Source organism: Alosa pseudoharengus, unplaced genomic scaffold, assembly GCF_046254945.1.
Source record: "Alosa pseudoharengus isolate Yale_2024_CS ecotype anadromous, Long Island Sound unplaced genomic scaffold, YU_APseudo_1.1 YU_APseudo_1.1_scf_24, whole genome shotgun sequence".
In the NCBI taxonomy this organism is placed as follows: domain Eukaryota; kingdom Metazoa; phylum Chordata; class Actinopteri; order Clupeiformes; family Clupeidae; genus Alosa; species Alosa pseudoharengus.
The window spans coordinates 4,581,059-4,600,205 of record NW_027468689.1 but is presented as its reverse complement, the minus strand read 5'-3'; the positions used below and the strand labels follow the sequence as shown (position 1 = coordinate 4,600,205).

The window sequence follows — 19,147 nt, the reverse complement described above, 5'->3', positions numbered from 1 at the left end:
ATAAAAAAAAAAAACTCCCGATTTAAAGAAGTTTAATTTCAAAAAAGGCATCCCATTCGAACTTTGACATTGAAGAGATCGACAGAGACAACACAAATCCTGATTTTTCCAACAACTGATACGAAAGAGGCACAAATGGCATTTTCTACCATAAAGTCATTCCCAATCCATGTCAAAATTTCTTTGAGAGAGCAGTCAATTTGTAAAACATAATAAATATATAACAGAAACGGATGAATACAGTAATTCAAGTTTATCCTACTAAAATATGTCAGTCTATCCACATCATCACCATAAACTTTATAGTGATGACATGGATAGACTGACATATTTTATAGTATAAAGCATCGTTTCCCAACCTTGGGGTCGGGACCCCATGTGGGGCCGCCTGAAATTAAAATGGGGTCGCCTGAGATACTGGGCATCTTTCAACTGACCAGTAGCCTGGAAAATCCAGACCCTGGTAATCTAGAAAGATTAAGGGTCTGGCCACGAATAATGAAAATGGCCCAACTCAAGGGGCGGCACCAAGCATGCATTTGAAAATCTCACTGCACCCAATTGGATAACATTACGACCAATGTTTATTGACTGATTCGTTACAGCGCTGTCATCATGGCCTGCCTATATCAGATACACCGATGTGATTGGTTCCTCGCGATGCAAGGGGTAAAAGTAACATGCATCATTATTCATTGCCAGAGTGTCTCGCAGAGACAATTCAAATTGTGCTTTTGCAAGAACTCTGGATTTCCAGGGTAACTGACCAGTACATTACATAAAAATAAACATAAATTAACCCATACGCGCCGGATGCTGCACAACGCAACATTCTATCTCCCGCCGGTTGCTGCATAGCGCTACATTGAATCTCCCGCTGGTTGCTGCGTAGCGCAGCATGCTTTTTATTTCATGTTTCTAGGTGCTACACAGGCTTAGATATTAAGGTTTTGGTAGACGTTGACAATTCTTAGTATTTTTTCAGAAAACCCTCAGGAAATAAGGTTATTTAGTTTAGAATGCCATAGGATTCTATAGGCGTTTTTAGCAGGCATTTTAGGAGTAAATGGGTTAAATTAAAAATATATTAAAATCCCTATGTTTTTAACCCCCCAAGTTAAGTAACTGATCCTTCATTACTGTCAAGTTAGACGGCGCACATGACATGAAGGCGCGAGAAGAAATCAAAGTACCACTTTCGTCTGGATGTTACAGCTCTCTCTAGCAACATGTGAACGATTGGTGTTGCCAATGTTTTTTTTTAAGTATATTTTTTGGGCTTTTTGCCTTTATCTGGACAGGACAGCGGAGAGTGACAGGAAGCAAGTGGGAGAGAGATGGGGTGGGATCGGGAAATGACCGCAGGTCGGATTCGAACCTTGGTCCCCGTGGGCACTCGGGCCCGTATATGGCATGGGCGCTGTAGCCTGCTGCGCCACATCGCCCCCTGTGTCGGCAATGTTTTGAATCAAAATAGGGTTCGGGAACCCCTGCTGTAGAGGTAGGCAGGTAGGTGTCATAACTAGTAAAAGTACTTATCATCGGCTACAAATGCACATCCAAAGGCTATGACTGTATGAACCAAGAATCTGGATTTGATCGTTTTAGGCCTACTAAAGCTTGTACTGTGGGATGCAGAGACAGTCCAGTTTCAGCCAGAGGCACGATGATTTTAAAGGGACACATCTTTTAGCTATAGGCTAACCATAGGCTAACTGGCCTAAACCACTTCCAGTGAATTATGCTAAGTTAAGCGATTAAGCGAAGAATTATGCTAAGCTAAGCGAAGTTAAGCTTAAGAGATCAGGTTGGGTTATTGCATGCACAGAGAAGAGTAGGATATGTATCTTCTTAGCCAGTGATGTAGTGGTAAAATAAGAGGTGGGTAAACTATGAGTTCTGTGATCACAGTGAGGTGGACTACGCCATGCAGTATTGGATTTTTAAAAAAGGCATTCAGAACATGTTTGGTGATGGTGGAGGTTATTGTCCAATGTTTATAACAATATCAGTGGTATTAAATGGAGTGTTGATGAGTTGACATATTGTGAATGTGGATAATACAGTGTGATCTTTTAATGTTAAACGTTGCAGTTGGTGAACAAACTCTTTTGAGAGATGGATAAACTCTAATAAGAAGTGGATAAACTGTGTTTACTTGTGTTTAGCCTCCACTACATCCCTGTTCTTAACTAACTGGCAAATAAGCGAATTTCCCCAAAAAAGCTGCTGTGTTCCTTTAGTGTGACCTCCACATGAAAAACACACTAACAAATTCAGACAACAATTCAGACAGAAATGTACAGATGCTATGGCAAATACCCAGAGCTGAATAATATGCTGCTTACTCACCTTTACAAATTGTGTCGCTTTTGTCGTTGGCGTAATAACCAACTTCACACAGACAACGATAGCTGCCAGGAAAGTTATAACACTTCTGATTGCATCCCGCTGGGAACTCTGGATCACTGCATTCATTGATGTCTAGAGATGAATAAAGCAATGCACTTCTTTTAAAACAAAATATGTGAATAATAATTCAAGACATATATACTTGCTTGTCAATTTCACCCAAAATTAGGGGTGCTGGTTTCAAGGACCTATATATCCCAAGCTCAGTGGTTCTCAATCAGAGTACCAAGACACACTGGTGTGCTGTGAGGAAAAGTGAGGTGTGAGGTGTTATTTTGAGGAACCCAATGCATGTTTGTACAGGCTTATGAAATGGCTAGAGGGCAATTTCAATCAAAACAGATTTAGATAGTAATAAAGTGGCTGTTATAAAATGGGGGCAGCCGTGGCCTACTGGTTAGCGCTTCGGACTTGTAACCAGAGGGTTGCCGGTTCGAACCCTGACCAGTAGGCACGGCTGAAGTGCCCTTGAGCAAGGCACCTAACCAGCTCATACTATGCAAGGATCATCAATGAGGGAGAAGGAAACACCAGGGCTCTCTTTTCCGCTGTGAATGGCCTCCTCAAACCACCTGATAGTACCATCTATAAGAATGCATCTGTTGAACGCTGCTCAGCCTTCTTGAACTTTTTTCACACAAAAATGAAGGCAATCCATCAGCAATTGGAGTGTTAAATTACTAAGCTGAAACAACCATGCTCCTTGATTGAGTTGGGCTCACCTACAATAAATGCACTTAGTGAATTCAGTCTCCCTGCTGAAAGTTACATCTCTGGTCTCATCACCAAGTGCAACTCCTCCACCTGTCAGTTGGACCCTGTTCCGACAAGCCTGGTCAAGGTGTGCCTACCATCCATCATCCCAATGATAACATCAATAATTAACACCTCGCTCATCACTGGTTAAATCCCTCCTTCATCGAAGACTGCTATTGTCAGACCAACCCTGAAAAACCTGGGCTGAACCATGATGACCTCAACAACTACCGACCCATCTCCAATTTACCATTCATTTCAAAAATTATGGAGAGGGTGGTGGCATCTCAACTCCAGGATCATTTGAAGGACAATGATCTCTTCGAGCCATTTCAGTCTGGATTTCGACTGAAGCACAGCACAGAGACTGCCTTGGTGAAGGTAACAAATGACCTCCTCTGCACAGCTGATGCTAGACTCATTTCCATCCTAATCCTCCTTGACCTGAGTGCAGCTTTTGACACCATATCCCATCAGCTGCTTCTGGGGCATCTTACCAGCATTGGAGTGCGGGGCAGTGTTCATCAGTGGGTCACCTCCTACCTCTCTGGCAGGACACAGCTTGTCCAGATTTTGGACCACAAGTCGGAGAGTGCTGCTGTCACGAAGGGAGTGCCACAAGGGTCTGTTCTGGGGCCCCTGCTCTTCATCATCTACCTCCTCCCACTGGGAAATATCCTGAGGCAACATGGTCTCACTGCTATGCTGATGACACCCAGCTTTATATGTCCACCAAACCGACTGCCTGTCTGCACGATATCAATCTGTGGATGACTAACAACTACAACTGAACAGTAAGAAGTTTGAATTACTTGTTGTTGGCTCAAAAACAATGCTGGCAAAGATGGAAAACAGACTCTCCCTATCTGTAGATGGCTCCAACATTGCCTGCTCCACCAAGGTGAAGAGTCTTGGTGTTATACTAGACAGCACACTTTCATTCACTGCCCATATTAACAGTGTGTCTTGCAGTGCCTTTTTCCATCTGCGCAACATCGCAAGACTGCGGCCCTCCCTCAGTCAGCAGAGTGCAGAAGTACTTGTAAACGCCTATGTTACATCCCACATTGATTACTGCAACTCCATCTTCTCTGGCATTCCACATAAATCACTCCACCGCCTCCAAATATTTCAGAACTCTGCAGCCAGGATAGTAACAGGCACAAAGTCCACAAGCCATATAACACCTGTACAGTTGCAGCTACACTGGTTACCAGTTACCCAGAGAGTCAAATTTAAGATCCTACTGTTGACATATAAGGCCCTGCATAACCTTGCTCCCAACTATATCACCGACCTCCTGGAGAGCTACACCCCATCACGCTCGCTGCGATCCTCATCAGCTGGTCTGCTCAAGGTGCCCAAGATGAACCTCAGCACCATGGGAGAGAGAGTGTTCTCCCACACAGCCCCAAAGCTATGGAACTCACTTCCAAATGACATCAGGCAGTGTGAATCCACTGCCCAGTTTAAAAAGGAACTGAAAACCTCTCTTCAGAAAAATCTCTTTAGACTATATGGACTATGATATGGCTAAATGGACTATATATTTTTTGATAATTTTTCTCTTTTTTTGATATTTTTTCTTCTATTTGTTTTCTGTGAAGCGACCTTGGGTGTCCTGAAAGGCGTTTTAAATCAAATGTATTATTATTATTATTATTATTATTATTATTATTATTATTATTATTTATAGCCTATATTGTATAAAATGAACACCCCTGTTATAGCCTATATTGTATACTTATATTATATGTGTAATACATCAAAGTGAGAGTTGGTGTGCCTTGGCATTTTGGTTTGACCTTTGGTATGCCTTAGAAGGTTGAGAACCTAGAAGGTTAAGCCCTAGCTCAGGGGTCGGGAACCTATGGCTCGCGAGCCACATGTGGCTCTTTTGGGAACTGCATCTGGCTCTCGGACAAACCTGCCATTTGTTTACTCAATAAGTCATGAATAATTTTGGTACTGTATTAAATTAAAAATGGACCTACTGAAATCAAAATGTTAAAATAGTGTTCGAAATATAATATATGTTCACGTAGTTTAATCCATCCCATGTCTGTTCTCTACCGCTGAAATTCACGGTTACGTCGATGTACTGCACAGATATGAAAAACGTGTTTTTTTATTGGACAATGCTGTACCGAGATAACATTCCACCCGCTGATGCTTTACTTAAAAATTCAGCTAGCTAACGGTTGTATCCAAAACAAAGAAAATGGCGAAGAGAAAAAAAGATGAACGAGAACACTTTAATTGTTATTGTTGATGTGTGCGCTTGCTGTAGGCTAGATAAGGAAAATGTCAAAAAGGAAACGTCAGTGACCACAGCTTGCGAGCGCGAACACAAGCGGGCTGAAATGGGAAAGTTTTCATCCGAAGACTGATTCTGAAAACGCGAAATGAACTGCCAGTTATATATCGCACACTGCAACGAGTTAGTATTGCTGTGTTAAACCTGTTCGGTTCCACTTGCATATGAGAAATCTTTCTCACATAGGAAAAATATAAAGAACAAACCTGCGCTCACGTTTATGGGCAATTCCGCGCAAAACTGTCATATCCATAACGCCAACACAATGCCATGTTGGCGTTATGGATATATGACAGTTTTGCGTGGAGTTGCCCTTAAATGATGACAGCCTCAATTCTTGCATGAAACTTCACCTCACTGAATATGAGCCAGCCAGACTCCAAGGCCATCACCAAATCTAATCTCTGGTACAGTAGGCCTAATGTTCAATTTCGCCAATGACATGTCATGTCATGAAAATTGAGTGTTGTGTTGTTAACTATGAGGTTACTTTGCATACCAAAAGAACACTGGGGAAAAATGGGGTGGTGTTTAGCCTACATGGGAAGCCTAAGGCCTATACTTCTGTCATTCCACTTTACATTTCAAGTTACTTGCACATTACTTTTAAAACTAGTAGAACATGTATTTAAAAATCCTCTGTTGAATGAAAGTAAATGTACGTTAAATATCTAAACTTTTTCTTGTAACCGTCTTTATGTGGCTCTTCTGAGATTAAAAAAAAAAAATTGGTAAAAGTGGCTCTCCAGGGAAAAAAGGTTCCCGACCCCTGCCCTAGCTCATCACCTCACCTGCCTTTCCACACTAAGGGCGTACTCACACTATACCAACCGTACCATGCCTGAGTATGCTCGACCCCTAAAGTCCACTTTGTTTGACTAGTGTGATCGTTTCACACCGTACCCAGGCACAGTGCGCTTATACGTCTTTCGGCCTTCTTGAAGAGGTGGACTAGGGCACGGTTCAGTTGGACTTGGGCAGTGGCACTGCACACATCTAGTATGATCAAGATATCACATGTAGACATGGTCCCAGAAGGAAGGCAAAACAGGGCCCAGGAAGTTAAATACACCAGTCAAGTCATCTTGTGGATTTAACTGAGTTACGTCAATGTGTAGTGTCTATAAGACTGCAGACGACAAGTTCACATAATTCGGTGACAGCAATTACATGACCTGACTGAGATACGTTAAGTGCACTAATCTTTACAGTGTAGTAGGATAGCTAAGGTAAATAACTTAAGAACATACATTTTATGAACAGATGAGTATCTTATTTTCAAATATACTCACCATCCTCACAGCGAGGGCCCTTCCAACCAGGTTTACACACACATGTGAAGGCGCCCTGGCCATCGACACAACGCTCTGTACCATCATGATAACATGGCATCGGCAAGCACTGGTCACTAATCTCTGCATAAAGACAAGCACACATTCCACACAGACACAACCATGCATACATAAAACATAAGTTCAAATGTACACACCAAATATGTACACTACAAATAGGACTGCACCATTTGGGGAAAATATCTGATCTAACTAAAGTCTCACATTATGTGTCTTTGAGCCCTAACTAAAGTCTCACATTATGTGTCTTTGAGCCCTAACTAAAGTCTCACATTATGTGTCTTTGAGCCCTAACTAAAGTCTCACATTATGTGTCTTTGAGCCCTAACTAAAGTCTCACATTATGTGTCTTTGAGCCCTAACTAAAGTCTCACATTATGTGTCCTTGAGTCCTAACTAAAGTCTCACATTATGTGTCCTTGAGCAGCACAGACAAAAAACACTTCAAATCTACACACACCCAATCACTATGGAGACACACCTTTTACACAAGTCCGAAGATCTTGTGGGACGCTGGGGTTGAAGTCCTGCGTGTTGATTCCCACACGGTGCGATCCGAGACACACTGTAATGTAGAGTCTGACATAATTAGTGACGCCACTTAATGATTGAAAGCTACAGATCTCGAATAAAACATGTTATTTTGTAACAACAAGGAAGCTGTCTAATGTTGGGTGGTGGTAGCCTAGTGGTTAAGAAGCTGGGCTAGCATGCCGTAGCCAGATCCCAGCTTCCACCATTGTGGCCTTGAGCAAGGCACTTAACCCCATGTTGCTCTAGGGACAATGGCCCTTGTAATATAATTGACATATGTAAGTGGTCGCTTTGGATAAACGCATATGCTAAATGAATAGATGTGAAAGCAAAATTGATACTGTCTCAAGGTGTTGTACACAATCCAATGTCTGTGTCCTGTCTTGTGGCAAGGAAAAAAGTAAAGTTTTGGTTTTGCAACATAGTGTGCTTGTATCGCAATTTCCCCTCTAAGCAAGGTTTACCTAGCCTGGCGAGCCAGACCCACATTAAAATGTAGGGTCTGGGCACTCACCGTTCGCAGTGCTCAGTCCGAGGGGCGTGATAATCAGTTGTCTTTCAAATTCCCTCTGCACGCAATAGGACGCAATAGGATATTTGTTTTCAAGTAGCAGGGAATTCAAGCCAAACCGTTGCAACTCTGCCATCAATCATTATGTTAAGCCCACCAAACGACTCTATACACGATTTCAATGCCAGATTTAGTTTAGATTTCTGGAGCTCACAAGCCAATGGAGAGTTGCTAGACTAGCCCTGGCAGCAAATGTAATTTGCTGCCGCTAGCGGCACGCCTAGATTTCTAGGCTACGGTTTACCCATTGATTTTGCAACATTTCTTCAGCTGTGACGTTAATACAAGGGATGAGTTATACCAAAGTCCTTTTAGGCAAGTCCCTCCACTCGGCGGCCATATTGCAATGCTTTTTGGGCACTCATCGGGCATCCTATTCGGCAGAAATGCGCGTGCGCAAGGCTTCACGACACCAATCTTGCTCTAGCGGTGAGTTCACAACACATGATTGGCACGATGTCTTCACATCACACCACATGATTGGCTCAATGTATTCACATGTCAACGTTTTGCCGAGGAAGAGGCGGGATACTGTATGTGTAGACAACGGCCATATTGGCGTTACAAACTAGCCCCATGCATTTCTATGGAGGATTTTTTGAATGCTGTGTCTCCTCATTAGAAAGTCTCTGGTTATACATAGGAATCCATTTCTTTTATTCATTCTTCTTCTGGATTAAAGCTGATTCTGATTCATTGGGCCCCACGACTGAGTAGTTTCATACATGGCACGGATGGAATAATGGTGTTTAATAGTATAATTAAAACAATTACGTGGGGCATCCGTGGTCTACTGGTTAGGGGATCAGACTTGTAACTAGTAGGAAAAATATGTGTGGGAGGAGTGATGAGTGATTAAACAACACTCTCCCACATCCACGGATTAGGTGCCCTTGAGCAAGGCAACTCCTGGTACAGGTCATGGTTATCGCTCACTTTGACTACTGTTAGGCCCCTCTAGCGGACCAGATGGCGGTAGCCTGTTTGGTTTTCAATCAACCCAAAAGGGCACCTGTTAGCCTACAGCTCATTGTACTCCACTGGCTAATCATAGCCATCCATACTGTATATAATCCATATCACTAGACTCATGGTTACCTACAAGTGACTTCTGGGTCTGCACCTGTTTACTTGAACGCTGCCATAAAAGCTTATGCTACTCATGAGATGCTGTGTTCCTCAAAGGGATGTTGTCTATCACTACACACATGGTAATCCAGACTATTCTCATTTGATAATAGTGGAATGACCGACCAAATGCTACCGCAGTAACCCTCTCTATATTTAAGAATCTCTTAAAGTCAGCCATCAGTGGTCTGATACCAAAATAGCAAAGAGTTACAGTTAAAACTAAAAATGACAGAGGAAAATGGTAGACTTACCAATATACTTTGGATAGAAGTACTCCTACAAAAAACAAACAAGAAAAAAAGTTAGAAGAAAATATACTCAGTTTTATTTTGAACTTCATCATTTGCCATTTAGGGTCACTAGTAACTTGTTTTTCCATGACTGTGTGGAAAATCTGGTCACATCAACCAATGCACAGAACAGCAGAGCATGATAACTGTCCTGTGAGATGACCAATTTAGACCAATGTGTGCTTTATCTGAAATGGCCATCTCTGGAAAAAAAAAATACTTTGGTGATACATTGTGTCAAAGGTCAAGTTTGGTGAGAAGAGATGATGAGGAAGCAGAAGCTTTTTTTGCTACTTCTCCAGTGTCCCACTGTCATTGTGTGATGCTTTTCCATTTTAACCTTGCATCATGGCCTTGTGTTTGCCATGGAATTTAAAGAGTTCTAAACTTAACAACCGCACTGCACACTTCCAGATAACTGTGCAGAGGCGTGGGCTGAAATGGAACAAACAAAGCAAGGTAGTCCCTAGTAACCATAGCCTGACAATGTGGCCCAAACAACATGTGTAAACGTTTTTTTTATTTTTATTTTACTTATATACACTGCCTGACTGTGTGTGCAGCAATGGAAGGGCCCAGGTGAAATGGGCCTTTAGCTCACTTGCAGTAACTGAGTTAGATTGGGCACACTTGTACTACAGTAACTGAGTTAGATTGGGCACACTTGCACTAACTTAGATTGGGTTCACCAACGCCTGTAGAGAGACTGATGTTTTGATACAGATGTTTTGATTCATATAATGCGGTTTTGCTTTAGATGTTGAGTTTTTATAGTTATAGCTATATAGTTATAGCTAGCATATAGCTGTGATTTAAGAACAAAATTGACAAAAATTACTGAAGTACTTTGAATTTTATAATTCTCAGGCAATTTTCTTTCCTGATCCTGCAAGTGAAACACACCAGTTCTCCCATGGAACAAATTAATACTGGCAGGGATATCAAGCATAAAACATGAAAACAGATGGTTACAGATGTAATTGGGTGAGTTTCCCCACAACACAAGAGAAGGTGACTCACGGTTTCAGGGTAGTTCTCAAAAATTTCTCTTGCTTCCTCTTTGTTGCAAAGCTCCTCGATGCACTCCCTCTCCAGGTTACCCTTCTTGCTCTCCTCGAAGAGGGTGTTTGCCCGTCGGTGACGCAACAGAAACTGGGAAGCTTTACTCTGTGTCAAGACTAGAAAGTCATATATTCACATTAAAAAACGACAGACTTATATAAGCAAGATAATGCAATAAGAACAACCTGCATAGATATGCCCCTACATGTGGTCTATCATATATTCAGTACACTGTACACTGTGGCAGGGTGAGGGTGTGTGTGTGTGTGTGTGTGCGTGCGAGAGAGAGAGAGCGCTATAAAGTGAAAGAGTGCAGTGAGTGAAAGTGCCAGAATTGAGGGTCAATAGCTGTTGCACAAGTAGTAGGCTGTGGGCTAAAAAATATTGGCAAACAAACCCGGTCTATATTCACGTTTGTAGCCTACTCGATTCCATTTTTATGTTTGGTAGCCATAGCCAACATCCACTGTGTTCAGAGCACATTGCACTTTTTATCACTGATTTTTTTTTTTTACCTCGATTAGCCCTAGATTAAAATAACAGAATGGACTACAAGTTTAACCCGGTTATGACAGAATGCATGTGGTCAGCTCGTGACTGGAACCTGACTGGCTAGGTCGAACCAAAACCAACCCCAGATGATCTCACTTTGTACCGTTATGGCGTCTCATTTTATCACCTGAGTATCTCGATTTAACCCGATTATACGCATCCACCGTGAGAGCCAGTTGTTTTTACGCAAGGATTAACGTCCCCACGTGTTGGCTCAAGGCTATTTAAAGCGAGCACATAACTGCAATTCTCTCGCCAGACCTCATATACAACCGGACACTACATAAAGTTACTTAGGACACTGTTATTCACGTCTGAATTTATTTGGGTTATATTTCCGCAATTTCAAAAGGTAAATACAAATACCTCGCTTATTTAACACGCAATGAAGAAACGCATTTCGAGGTTTTTGCGCAACAAAGCACAGAACGTAGTTCATATTCGTTTGTATCATATTATTTCAGTAGACTATTCATATATGCCCACATGTAGGCTACGATGGCAAATAAATCAGGGCTTTGGAGTCTAAAACTACGGACGGACTTCCCCGACTCAGTTTGGACAAAAGGTCGGGATGTGAGCTCTAGCAATACTTACATCGATGGGCATCGCAGAGTACTGCGAGAAGTACGAGGCATGCTGCAGACTCCCCTAGGGCTGTTTTTTTCCTCCACATACTCAAGTCGTTCAAGTTGAAGTAGGTCTTGGGGCTGCTGCCTCTCGGGCTGCTAGGCTCAGCTTTGTTATAAAAGTTTATTCCTCCGGAAAATTTCTTCGTTTGGGCGAATGGAGTAGGGGGAGCGCCAGGGAACGCAGCAAGCCAGAGCAAGTCAACAAAGGGAGCGCTTACACGCACACACTAACCGAACTGCATCACGCAGTTAACACATAGGCTATGCGACGACTCTAATTCGAAAGTATTTGAACTGGAAGTTATTAACTATTAATCATAACAACAACATTTCAGGGAAACACAGGGATGCATTTGGGAAATGCTCCATCAACCCCATTTTTTGAACGTTGTCTGTCATTTACAAAGAACTCATGAATCACAAATCCGAATCCCAATTGATGTGAATCACAAGTGAAACGTCCCCATGCCTTGCAGAATGGCCTACTGTGGTGCAGGAATTAGGCTATACCCAACGTCATCACCATTCTGAATGTGTTTTGTTGTTTGTTGACACTAATTGAAAATGAAAAGAAATGTGCGGGGGCGTCCCGGGGGTGCACTGGAAGTGTGCAGTTCACCTCATCAGCGGAGGACCCATATTTGGTTATATTCCTGTCAGTTCTCACTTTTAGCCTTTAACCTTTCTAACATGTGCCTAACTTAAAACGGTAGTCTACTCTGCGTCGGTTAATGCAGTAAATTAATTATTTGTTGCATGAATTTTGGTAGCACCATTAAAGTTGTTTTGATGGCATGGTCAAGAAAAAAAAACACACTCAGCACTACCAATTGTCATTCCCTCCCTGGCAAACTACTGGCCTTTGTAGTTTGTACTCTGAGTTCTGGGGAATGTCACAAAATGCATGCTTTTACCAACTATGTTGCAATATACCCTAAGCTGTTGCCAAATGTGTTTGTAAGTTAGCCAGATTTGAGGGCTACAGAGATGTCATTCAGTTTAAGTGGGGAAAAATACTTATCTGAAATCTGATGATTACTCAGCTGGAAAACTTTATAATTGGCACTACAACATAGTTACTGTATGGCATAGTCTACTTGCTGTCTTGCTTAATTTTGTAATATTTGTAAACATAGGCACATATTTCTTCTGTTGTAGGTGTGTGTGTGAGAGCGAGAGAGAGCAAGAGAGAGAGAGAGAGTATTTGACATTAAGTAGGCCCATGTCACCCATTATTGTTTTAATGTTTCTTAGCATAATTCATTAGAAGTGGGTTAGACAGTTATCCTATCGCTAAAAGGGAGTCAATGGACAGTGGGCCAAAAAGTCTGGTACCCTGCTAACAAACAATGAGGGGAAACCTCACTTCAGAAAGTAAAAGTCCTACCACAAATTTGTGGTAGCAGGGTTTCCAACCTCTGCTAATCAAACAGAAAGTATACAATTTTTGTAGTGTGGTTAATCTTTTTCTATATATATATTGACCAAACACAGCCAATGCACCAGGAAAAAGTTAAATAAATGTGAAGACTGCAGTGAATAAAACTTTCAGCAGAAATGACCACACAGGACCAGAGTTGATAACACAAGTTCCTTCATTCAGACAAAATTACACCCATTTTGACTTCAATTATTGTTCCTGTACATATTACATAACATTTTAATGCTCTTAATAAAGTTATACAAAATACAATAGTTTCTGTTGATAAGATGTGTTTGGAAAAAGCCCCCCGTTTAAAGGTAGGCTATCGATAACAATGTTATTTTTTGTCAATTTAGACTGATACACAACCACATGCACAAACAAACAAACAAACAAATCACTGTGCATCTCAAGACAATTGGCATATTCATACAATTTCATAAAAAAAGAAAAACATTTTATAAAAATAAATACTGTGGCATTACTTCATGGGCACAAGGGAATTTAGCCTTTTCCTACAGTATGTATTTTAAAGTCAGGGATTTCAGAAGGATATTAAGGTGTCATATTCACTCAAACCAAATTTAAAAAGGTTAAAACAAAACTTTACAAAGAGGTTTCTTGAATTGTAAGAAAAATAACATGGGAAGTTTAAAAATGTTGATATCGATGCCACAAAGAACTTTCACTCATCATCCCATTATCACTTAACACTGAAAAATCCTGACTGCCAATATACTGTATATAACAAGGTGTTCACACACACACACACACACATACACACTCACACACATGCTTCATTTTATCATTAGAAATACGTAACAACTTCCCATACACAAAGATAAGAAAATGCATTGCTTAAAACATGATTGCACACAAGAACAAAATGAGTACAGGAATTAGAAAAAACAAAACACATTTAACCCCAGGAAGCTGGTTGTAGAAAAATAATTGCCTGAGCTATTCATATCCATGACGAGCCATCTTTTTAAGCCATCTATCAATTCACAGGTTTGTGTCATAAAAATGGCATAAGATGGTATGGCTTGACTTTGGCCACTGCACACAAACATGTACAACAGAATAGAAAGTCCATCTGAGCAAATGAACACAGCTCATTTTAGGCTCAATGTTTTGGACCCAAGATATTAATCACAGCTGCGTTTCCCACAACCATGTCTTTTAGCATTTCACAAAGACCTGAAACTGGAAACATACGCTGTTTACTTCTTTGTTTCCTATCTCTATCTCTTAATAGTTCTTTCAAAGAGATACCATCTTAAGCATACTTTAAGGGGCTGAATCCATGATTCTAGAAAAGATTGCTGTCCTTCACATAGGTTTGAGCATGCGTAGAACGAGTAGGTTATCTCAGAATGGAGCACAAATAATCATTATTGGAAAGAGCATCAGCAAGAAAAATACTATGCATAGTCAAAATTTAAAAAAATAAGTCAACATTTTAAAAAGTCCCCACCTAAGAACAGCTGTAGATCAGATGGTACTTAAATTCTACAAATTATTTGTATTAGCGACGGATTACACATTAACAACTAACTTACAGTATTTATATAAATGTATTTTTGTTTTTGTTTCATAATGCACAAAATGCTACACATATCTTGGCCTTGTAGTACAGTACAGTGCATATGCCCAGACTCCTTCACAACTTTTTTAGGCTGTAAAAGGTTTGTTTTATTAGAAATTCATCTTGAGGTAAAGCTAAGTGTGGTCCAGACCGACCTTACTTAAGTATCTCTTACTGAAGATATACTTAACAAGGAATATTTAAAAAAAAAAACACCTTGAAACGTTCAGGTCCAGTTTAAACTATAGCTTACGAATGACGTAAGGTTTTGAAGGTTTTGGGAAACGCAGCTCAGAAGGTTCACAAGAATGCTTTCAAATTCTGAAAGTGTCTTTAACCAAAGTACTGGCAATGCTATGAAAATGGTGAACCAAATGACATAGCACACTGATTATTACATACAATAAAAAAGAGAGATTGACCTTGCTCTAATTTCTGAAGTCATGAAACTTTTTAAAGTGCGTTGGGTTTGACACATTTGACCTTGATTAGTTTTCTAGTATGAGCTAACACATCATTGAGTTCTTTGTTTTTCCGCTCTCTTAGTTTGTCACAGATAATGATTTCAGTCCATGTAGCTACAGGAAATGATGCGCTACTCAACACCAATGGGGTCAGATTGAGTAGGTGGAGCTTTCGGACTGCTGCCGGATGTAGCACTGGAAACCCTTGTCACCAATTGGATGCTCCCTGCAAAAGAAAACAACCACGTCAAAAACAATGACATCAGCGAGTAGGAAGATTTGAGTAGAGACCTGAATGTTAGATACTATATAACATTCAATTCCTAATTCCTAAAAGGCAATTACTAAAAAAAACGTATAGAATGCGACTTAGATCGCATGGAAATACTGCATATTGTTTTGGAATTATAATATAATTCCATAATATAATAATTATAAATCTATATAATATATAAGTTATAACAGTGAACTATCACAGTCCTACCAGTTTCTGAGTCGGGTCATTGTTGAATGACTCATCATTGAACAGTATGTAATCTGTTTACAAGTCTGCAACTGCCGAACTTTTCCAAAAATGTGTGTCACTTTTTCCTTGTTTTTGTTACTTTTTCCAGCTAAATTGACATCACACTCTTTTGGTCTGCCTCTTGGCTGTAATGGGCCAGAGTTGGCTACGCTGAAAATTTTCTGAGAGCGTGACACTCTGAATAAACAAACAACAATTCCAACAGCATTCCAAATTTACAAATGGTGTCAATGTGCTAGGGCTATGCTCGGAGCACTCCAAGACACATATTGTTGAGGTCAAGATCAGCTAAATGTTTTCCTGTCAGCAGGCACACCACATCCAGAGAGGGTCATCATATTGTTGAGGTCAGATATGTTTTACGATTTCTTTAGCTTTTTAAATCCAAACAGATGTAACACTGCTCTCACTTGTGTCCTTAGCATTCTTTGTTTTGTAGTAGGGGTGTACATGGATAGTACATGGATAGTCAAATAATCAGTTAACCATGAGATATACTACATAAATATTACACACACACACACACACACATATATATATATATATAATATTACATACACAAATATAACACATGGAATCACGGTAGAAGTTGTGCTACAATGTTAGAATAGCATAACATAGTATACAGAAGTTATGCTACCATTCCACTGAAACTCATGTAAGGCTGTGCATTAAGAAGGAGTCAGATGGTACTTATGAGGAGGTATAGTATAGTATAGTATATATACTCTTTTGATCCCGTGAGGGAAATTTGGATTCTGCATTTATCCCACACACTCAGCACACACTGAAGTGAAGTACACACTAATCCCGGCACAGTGAGCTGCCTGCAACAACAGCAGCGCTCGGGGAGCAGTGAGTGGTTAGATGCCTTGCTCAAGAGCACTTCAGCTGTGCCTACTGGTCGGGGTTCGAACCGACAACCCTTCGGTTACAAGTCCAAAGTGCTAACCAGTAGGCCACGGCTGCCCCAAGGTGGGGGTGGCTATCAAATAGTCTTTGAATATCAGTCTACTTTCTTTGTAAAAGCCAACAAACTAGGAATGAAGACATTATCATAAAAAGAGCAGGCAGAGCTTTAGTGGGGTGGCATTATGATAAATGTATTCAAGAAGCCTATCGTCAGCTACAAAACCACCCACGTTTCAAACCTTTGAATCCTCTTTGACCCCGCCTTCTCCTTCCTACCCAATTTCAACCACATCACAAAACTGCCCTCTTCTGCCTCTAGAACATTGCCCACCTCTGACCCTACAAGTTCATCGGCGCAGCTAAAACACTCATCCATGCCCTCATCACCTCCAGACTCAACTAATGCAAAAGCATTCTTAATAGTTTACCAATAATTTATTAACAAAACCACTAATAACATTTACATGTATTCATTTAGCAGAGGCTTCTATCTAAAGCAACTTATTATGTCAGTTATATTACAAGGGCCATTGTCCCCGGAACAACTTGGGGTTAAGTTTTCAGGCATGCTAGCCCAGCTCCTTAACCACTACGCTACCACCGCCCACAAATAAACTCCTATATGTCCAGAAGTCCACTATCCATTTGCTTCCACCCACAGCCGAGACCACATCACCGCCGTCCTTCATAACCTCTAGTCAAACTCAGGACTGATTTCAAAATACTTCTCATCACCTACGAAGCGCTAACCTAGCTAGTAGCTATGAAACCCTTGCTCTCCTTCTGACCTCCTCATCGACACCCCCATACCCATTGCCTCAGGTCCACCAGCTACAGTGCTACACTCTGGGGGCATGAACATAGGGGCTCATGAAGATGCCCCACAGTGTAGCACTGTAGCTCTAGCTGTTGGCTGCAGCAACTCAAGCTAGGTAGAACTGATTGTTTTAAAAAAAAAAAATTCGTACCGACAGTATTCGGTGACCTCGAGAACAGAGAAGTGAAAAATCACCGGAATTCTCAGGTACAGGTACAGGAACGCCCCGCCCCACTATTCAGCCCCCACAGCTGTTGTGTCTCCACTTCTTACAGGACCTACCCATGCAGTCAGACGTTCGCCATCGCGATGCTAATTAGATGCTAACTAAAAAATGGCATAGCAGCTGTAGCAAATACCCCCCACACTGATACACCTTTACTAAATGGCAACACCCAAGGGACCACCAGGCCCAAGCTCCACACTTCGGTAGCCGCACCCTCCTACAGTATATTTTGCTCATTGTGACTGAAAAATCCTGCACCTGGTAATCTACCCATGGTGCCTCTACCTGTTTAAAACCAGTGCATGTCACTTACTCATTGAGCCTTGATAAAAATCGGTCATTAATAAATAATGCATTAAGAGACCAGTGTGCCGTTACTTTCTTTTTAAATTGCTCATTGTAACGGCACATAAACTGCTGCTTGTCCGGCAACATGGTGTAGGACTTGCCCAAACGATGGTAGAGAGTCTGTCTAATATTACTTTCTATTGGCTACCTTAATGAATAAAACAATCTGAATGTGTGATTAAACAAAGCCAAAGGTCACATAAAATCTGTGAAAATCATGGAAAATTCAGACTGCATTTTAGCTATGTATCACTTATCACTATATCTTTTAACTGCATTTTATTAACTTTTACGGTAGGTAAGCAGTTCCGTTAGCGTTAGTATGTTGATGTTGACAAGGAATATTTGGAATGTAGTGTCCGAATTTTTATTTATTTTCTTTGCCTGAAGAAGACCCAGCAGGGTCGAAACGTTGCCTGTTGTGCATTACATATATGGGAGTCGAAAGCAGTGTTGCGGACATTATATTTTTTCAATTGAGTATGTTTTCTTTTGTCCTGCACCTGCCAGAAGGTGGGATGTGCATACAATAACTGTTTGCTGAACGTCGTGTCCGAAATCTCCCTGTTGTTTTTAACGTCTGATTCACCCACAGGGTGGAGACTTAAAAGATTGGATGAATGGGTGCATGGACATTCGGAAGGCAGTTTTGAACAGAGTTTTCCTAAGACATAATTCCACATAATCTTCACCCAGCAGTTTGCATTCCTACCGGGAACATCCCATTCATGTGATCAGATCACAGTTAACTCGGAACTAGTGAAGGCACTCACTGGCTTCCATATTTGGTCTTCCTGAACTTGTCTCTCTTGTACTGTGCATGCTGGTGCTCCAAGGTCTGGACCGCAGAGACGATCAGCTTCAGGGTCTTGTAGGTCTCCTGGGGGTCGTCGATAACGAAGCTGGAGTACTCCTCGAGTTCTGGTCCGTCATACACCGACTTGCTCCCACAAGCCTCTATAGACAGGAGGCATTAATGTGTACGTTGACTATGTACAGTATGTGTTATATGCATGTTTGTTTAAAAAAAACAACGGCTGTACTGTAGATCCAGTATGATACACAACAAAGCAGACCCCAAACCTCCCAGCTTATGTGTCCAGTGCAACTAATAAACTCATTTCAATATACAGTATGCACTACCGCATATACACCACAGATGTTTCTAGAACATAAAGTCTGAATGACTACCATGGTCCAAGAGTATACTCAAACATCCAATTTGTAACCAATC

At 41.1% G+C, this 19,147-nt stretch overlaps 2 protein-coding genes across 4 annotated transcripts in view; both read right to left on the bottom strand.

Annotated features, from left to right (window-relative positions):
- The window catches only part of pros1 (protein S), a 23,097-nt gene extending 11,067 nt beyond the window's left edge, over positions 1-12,030 (bottom strand). Inside the window, exons 1-6 of the mRNA XM_076302881.1 lie at positions 11,575-12,030; positions 10,384-10,541; positions 9,325-9,349; positions 7,319-7,402; positions 6,778-6,900; positions 2,353-2,484 (exon numbers count right to left, since the gene is read on the bottom strand). Coding sequence (XP_076158996.1) covers positions 2,353-2,484; positions 6,778-6,900; positions 7,319-7,402; positions 9,325-9,349; positions 10,384-10,541; positions 11,575-11,653 — 601 coding nt within the window. The 5' untranslated portion in view covers positions 11,654-12,030. The remainder of the gene's footprint in view (positions 1-2,352; positions 2,485-6,777; positions 6,901-7,318; positions 7,403-9,324; positions 9,350-10,383; positions 10,542-11,574) is intronic.
- Positions 12,031-13,186: 1,156 nt separating this feature from the next.
- Positions 13,187-19,147, bottom strand: part of rasa3 (RAS p21 protein activator 3) — a 45,059-nt gene continuing 39,098 nt past the window's right edge. For 2 of the 3 annotated variants that reach the window (XM_076302879.1, XM_076302880.1), the window contains 2 exons: positions 18,687-18,870; positions 13,187-15,310 (listed from right to left, as the gene is read on the bottom strand). In XM_076302879.1, the coding sequence (XP_076158994.1) occupies positions 15,235-15,310; positions 18,687-18,870 (260 nt within the window). In that variant the 3' untranslated portion in view covers positions 13,187-15,234. The remainder of the gene's footprint in view (positions 15,311-18,686; positions 18,871-19,147) is intronic. The other variant, XR_012990903.1, reaches the window with a different exon arrangement.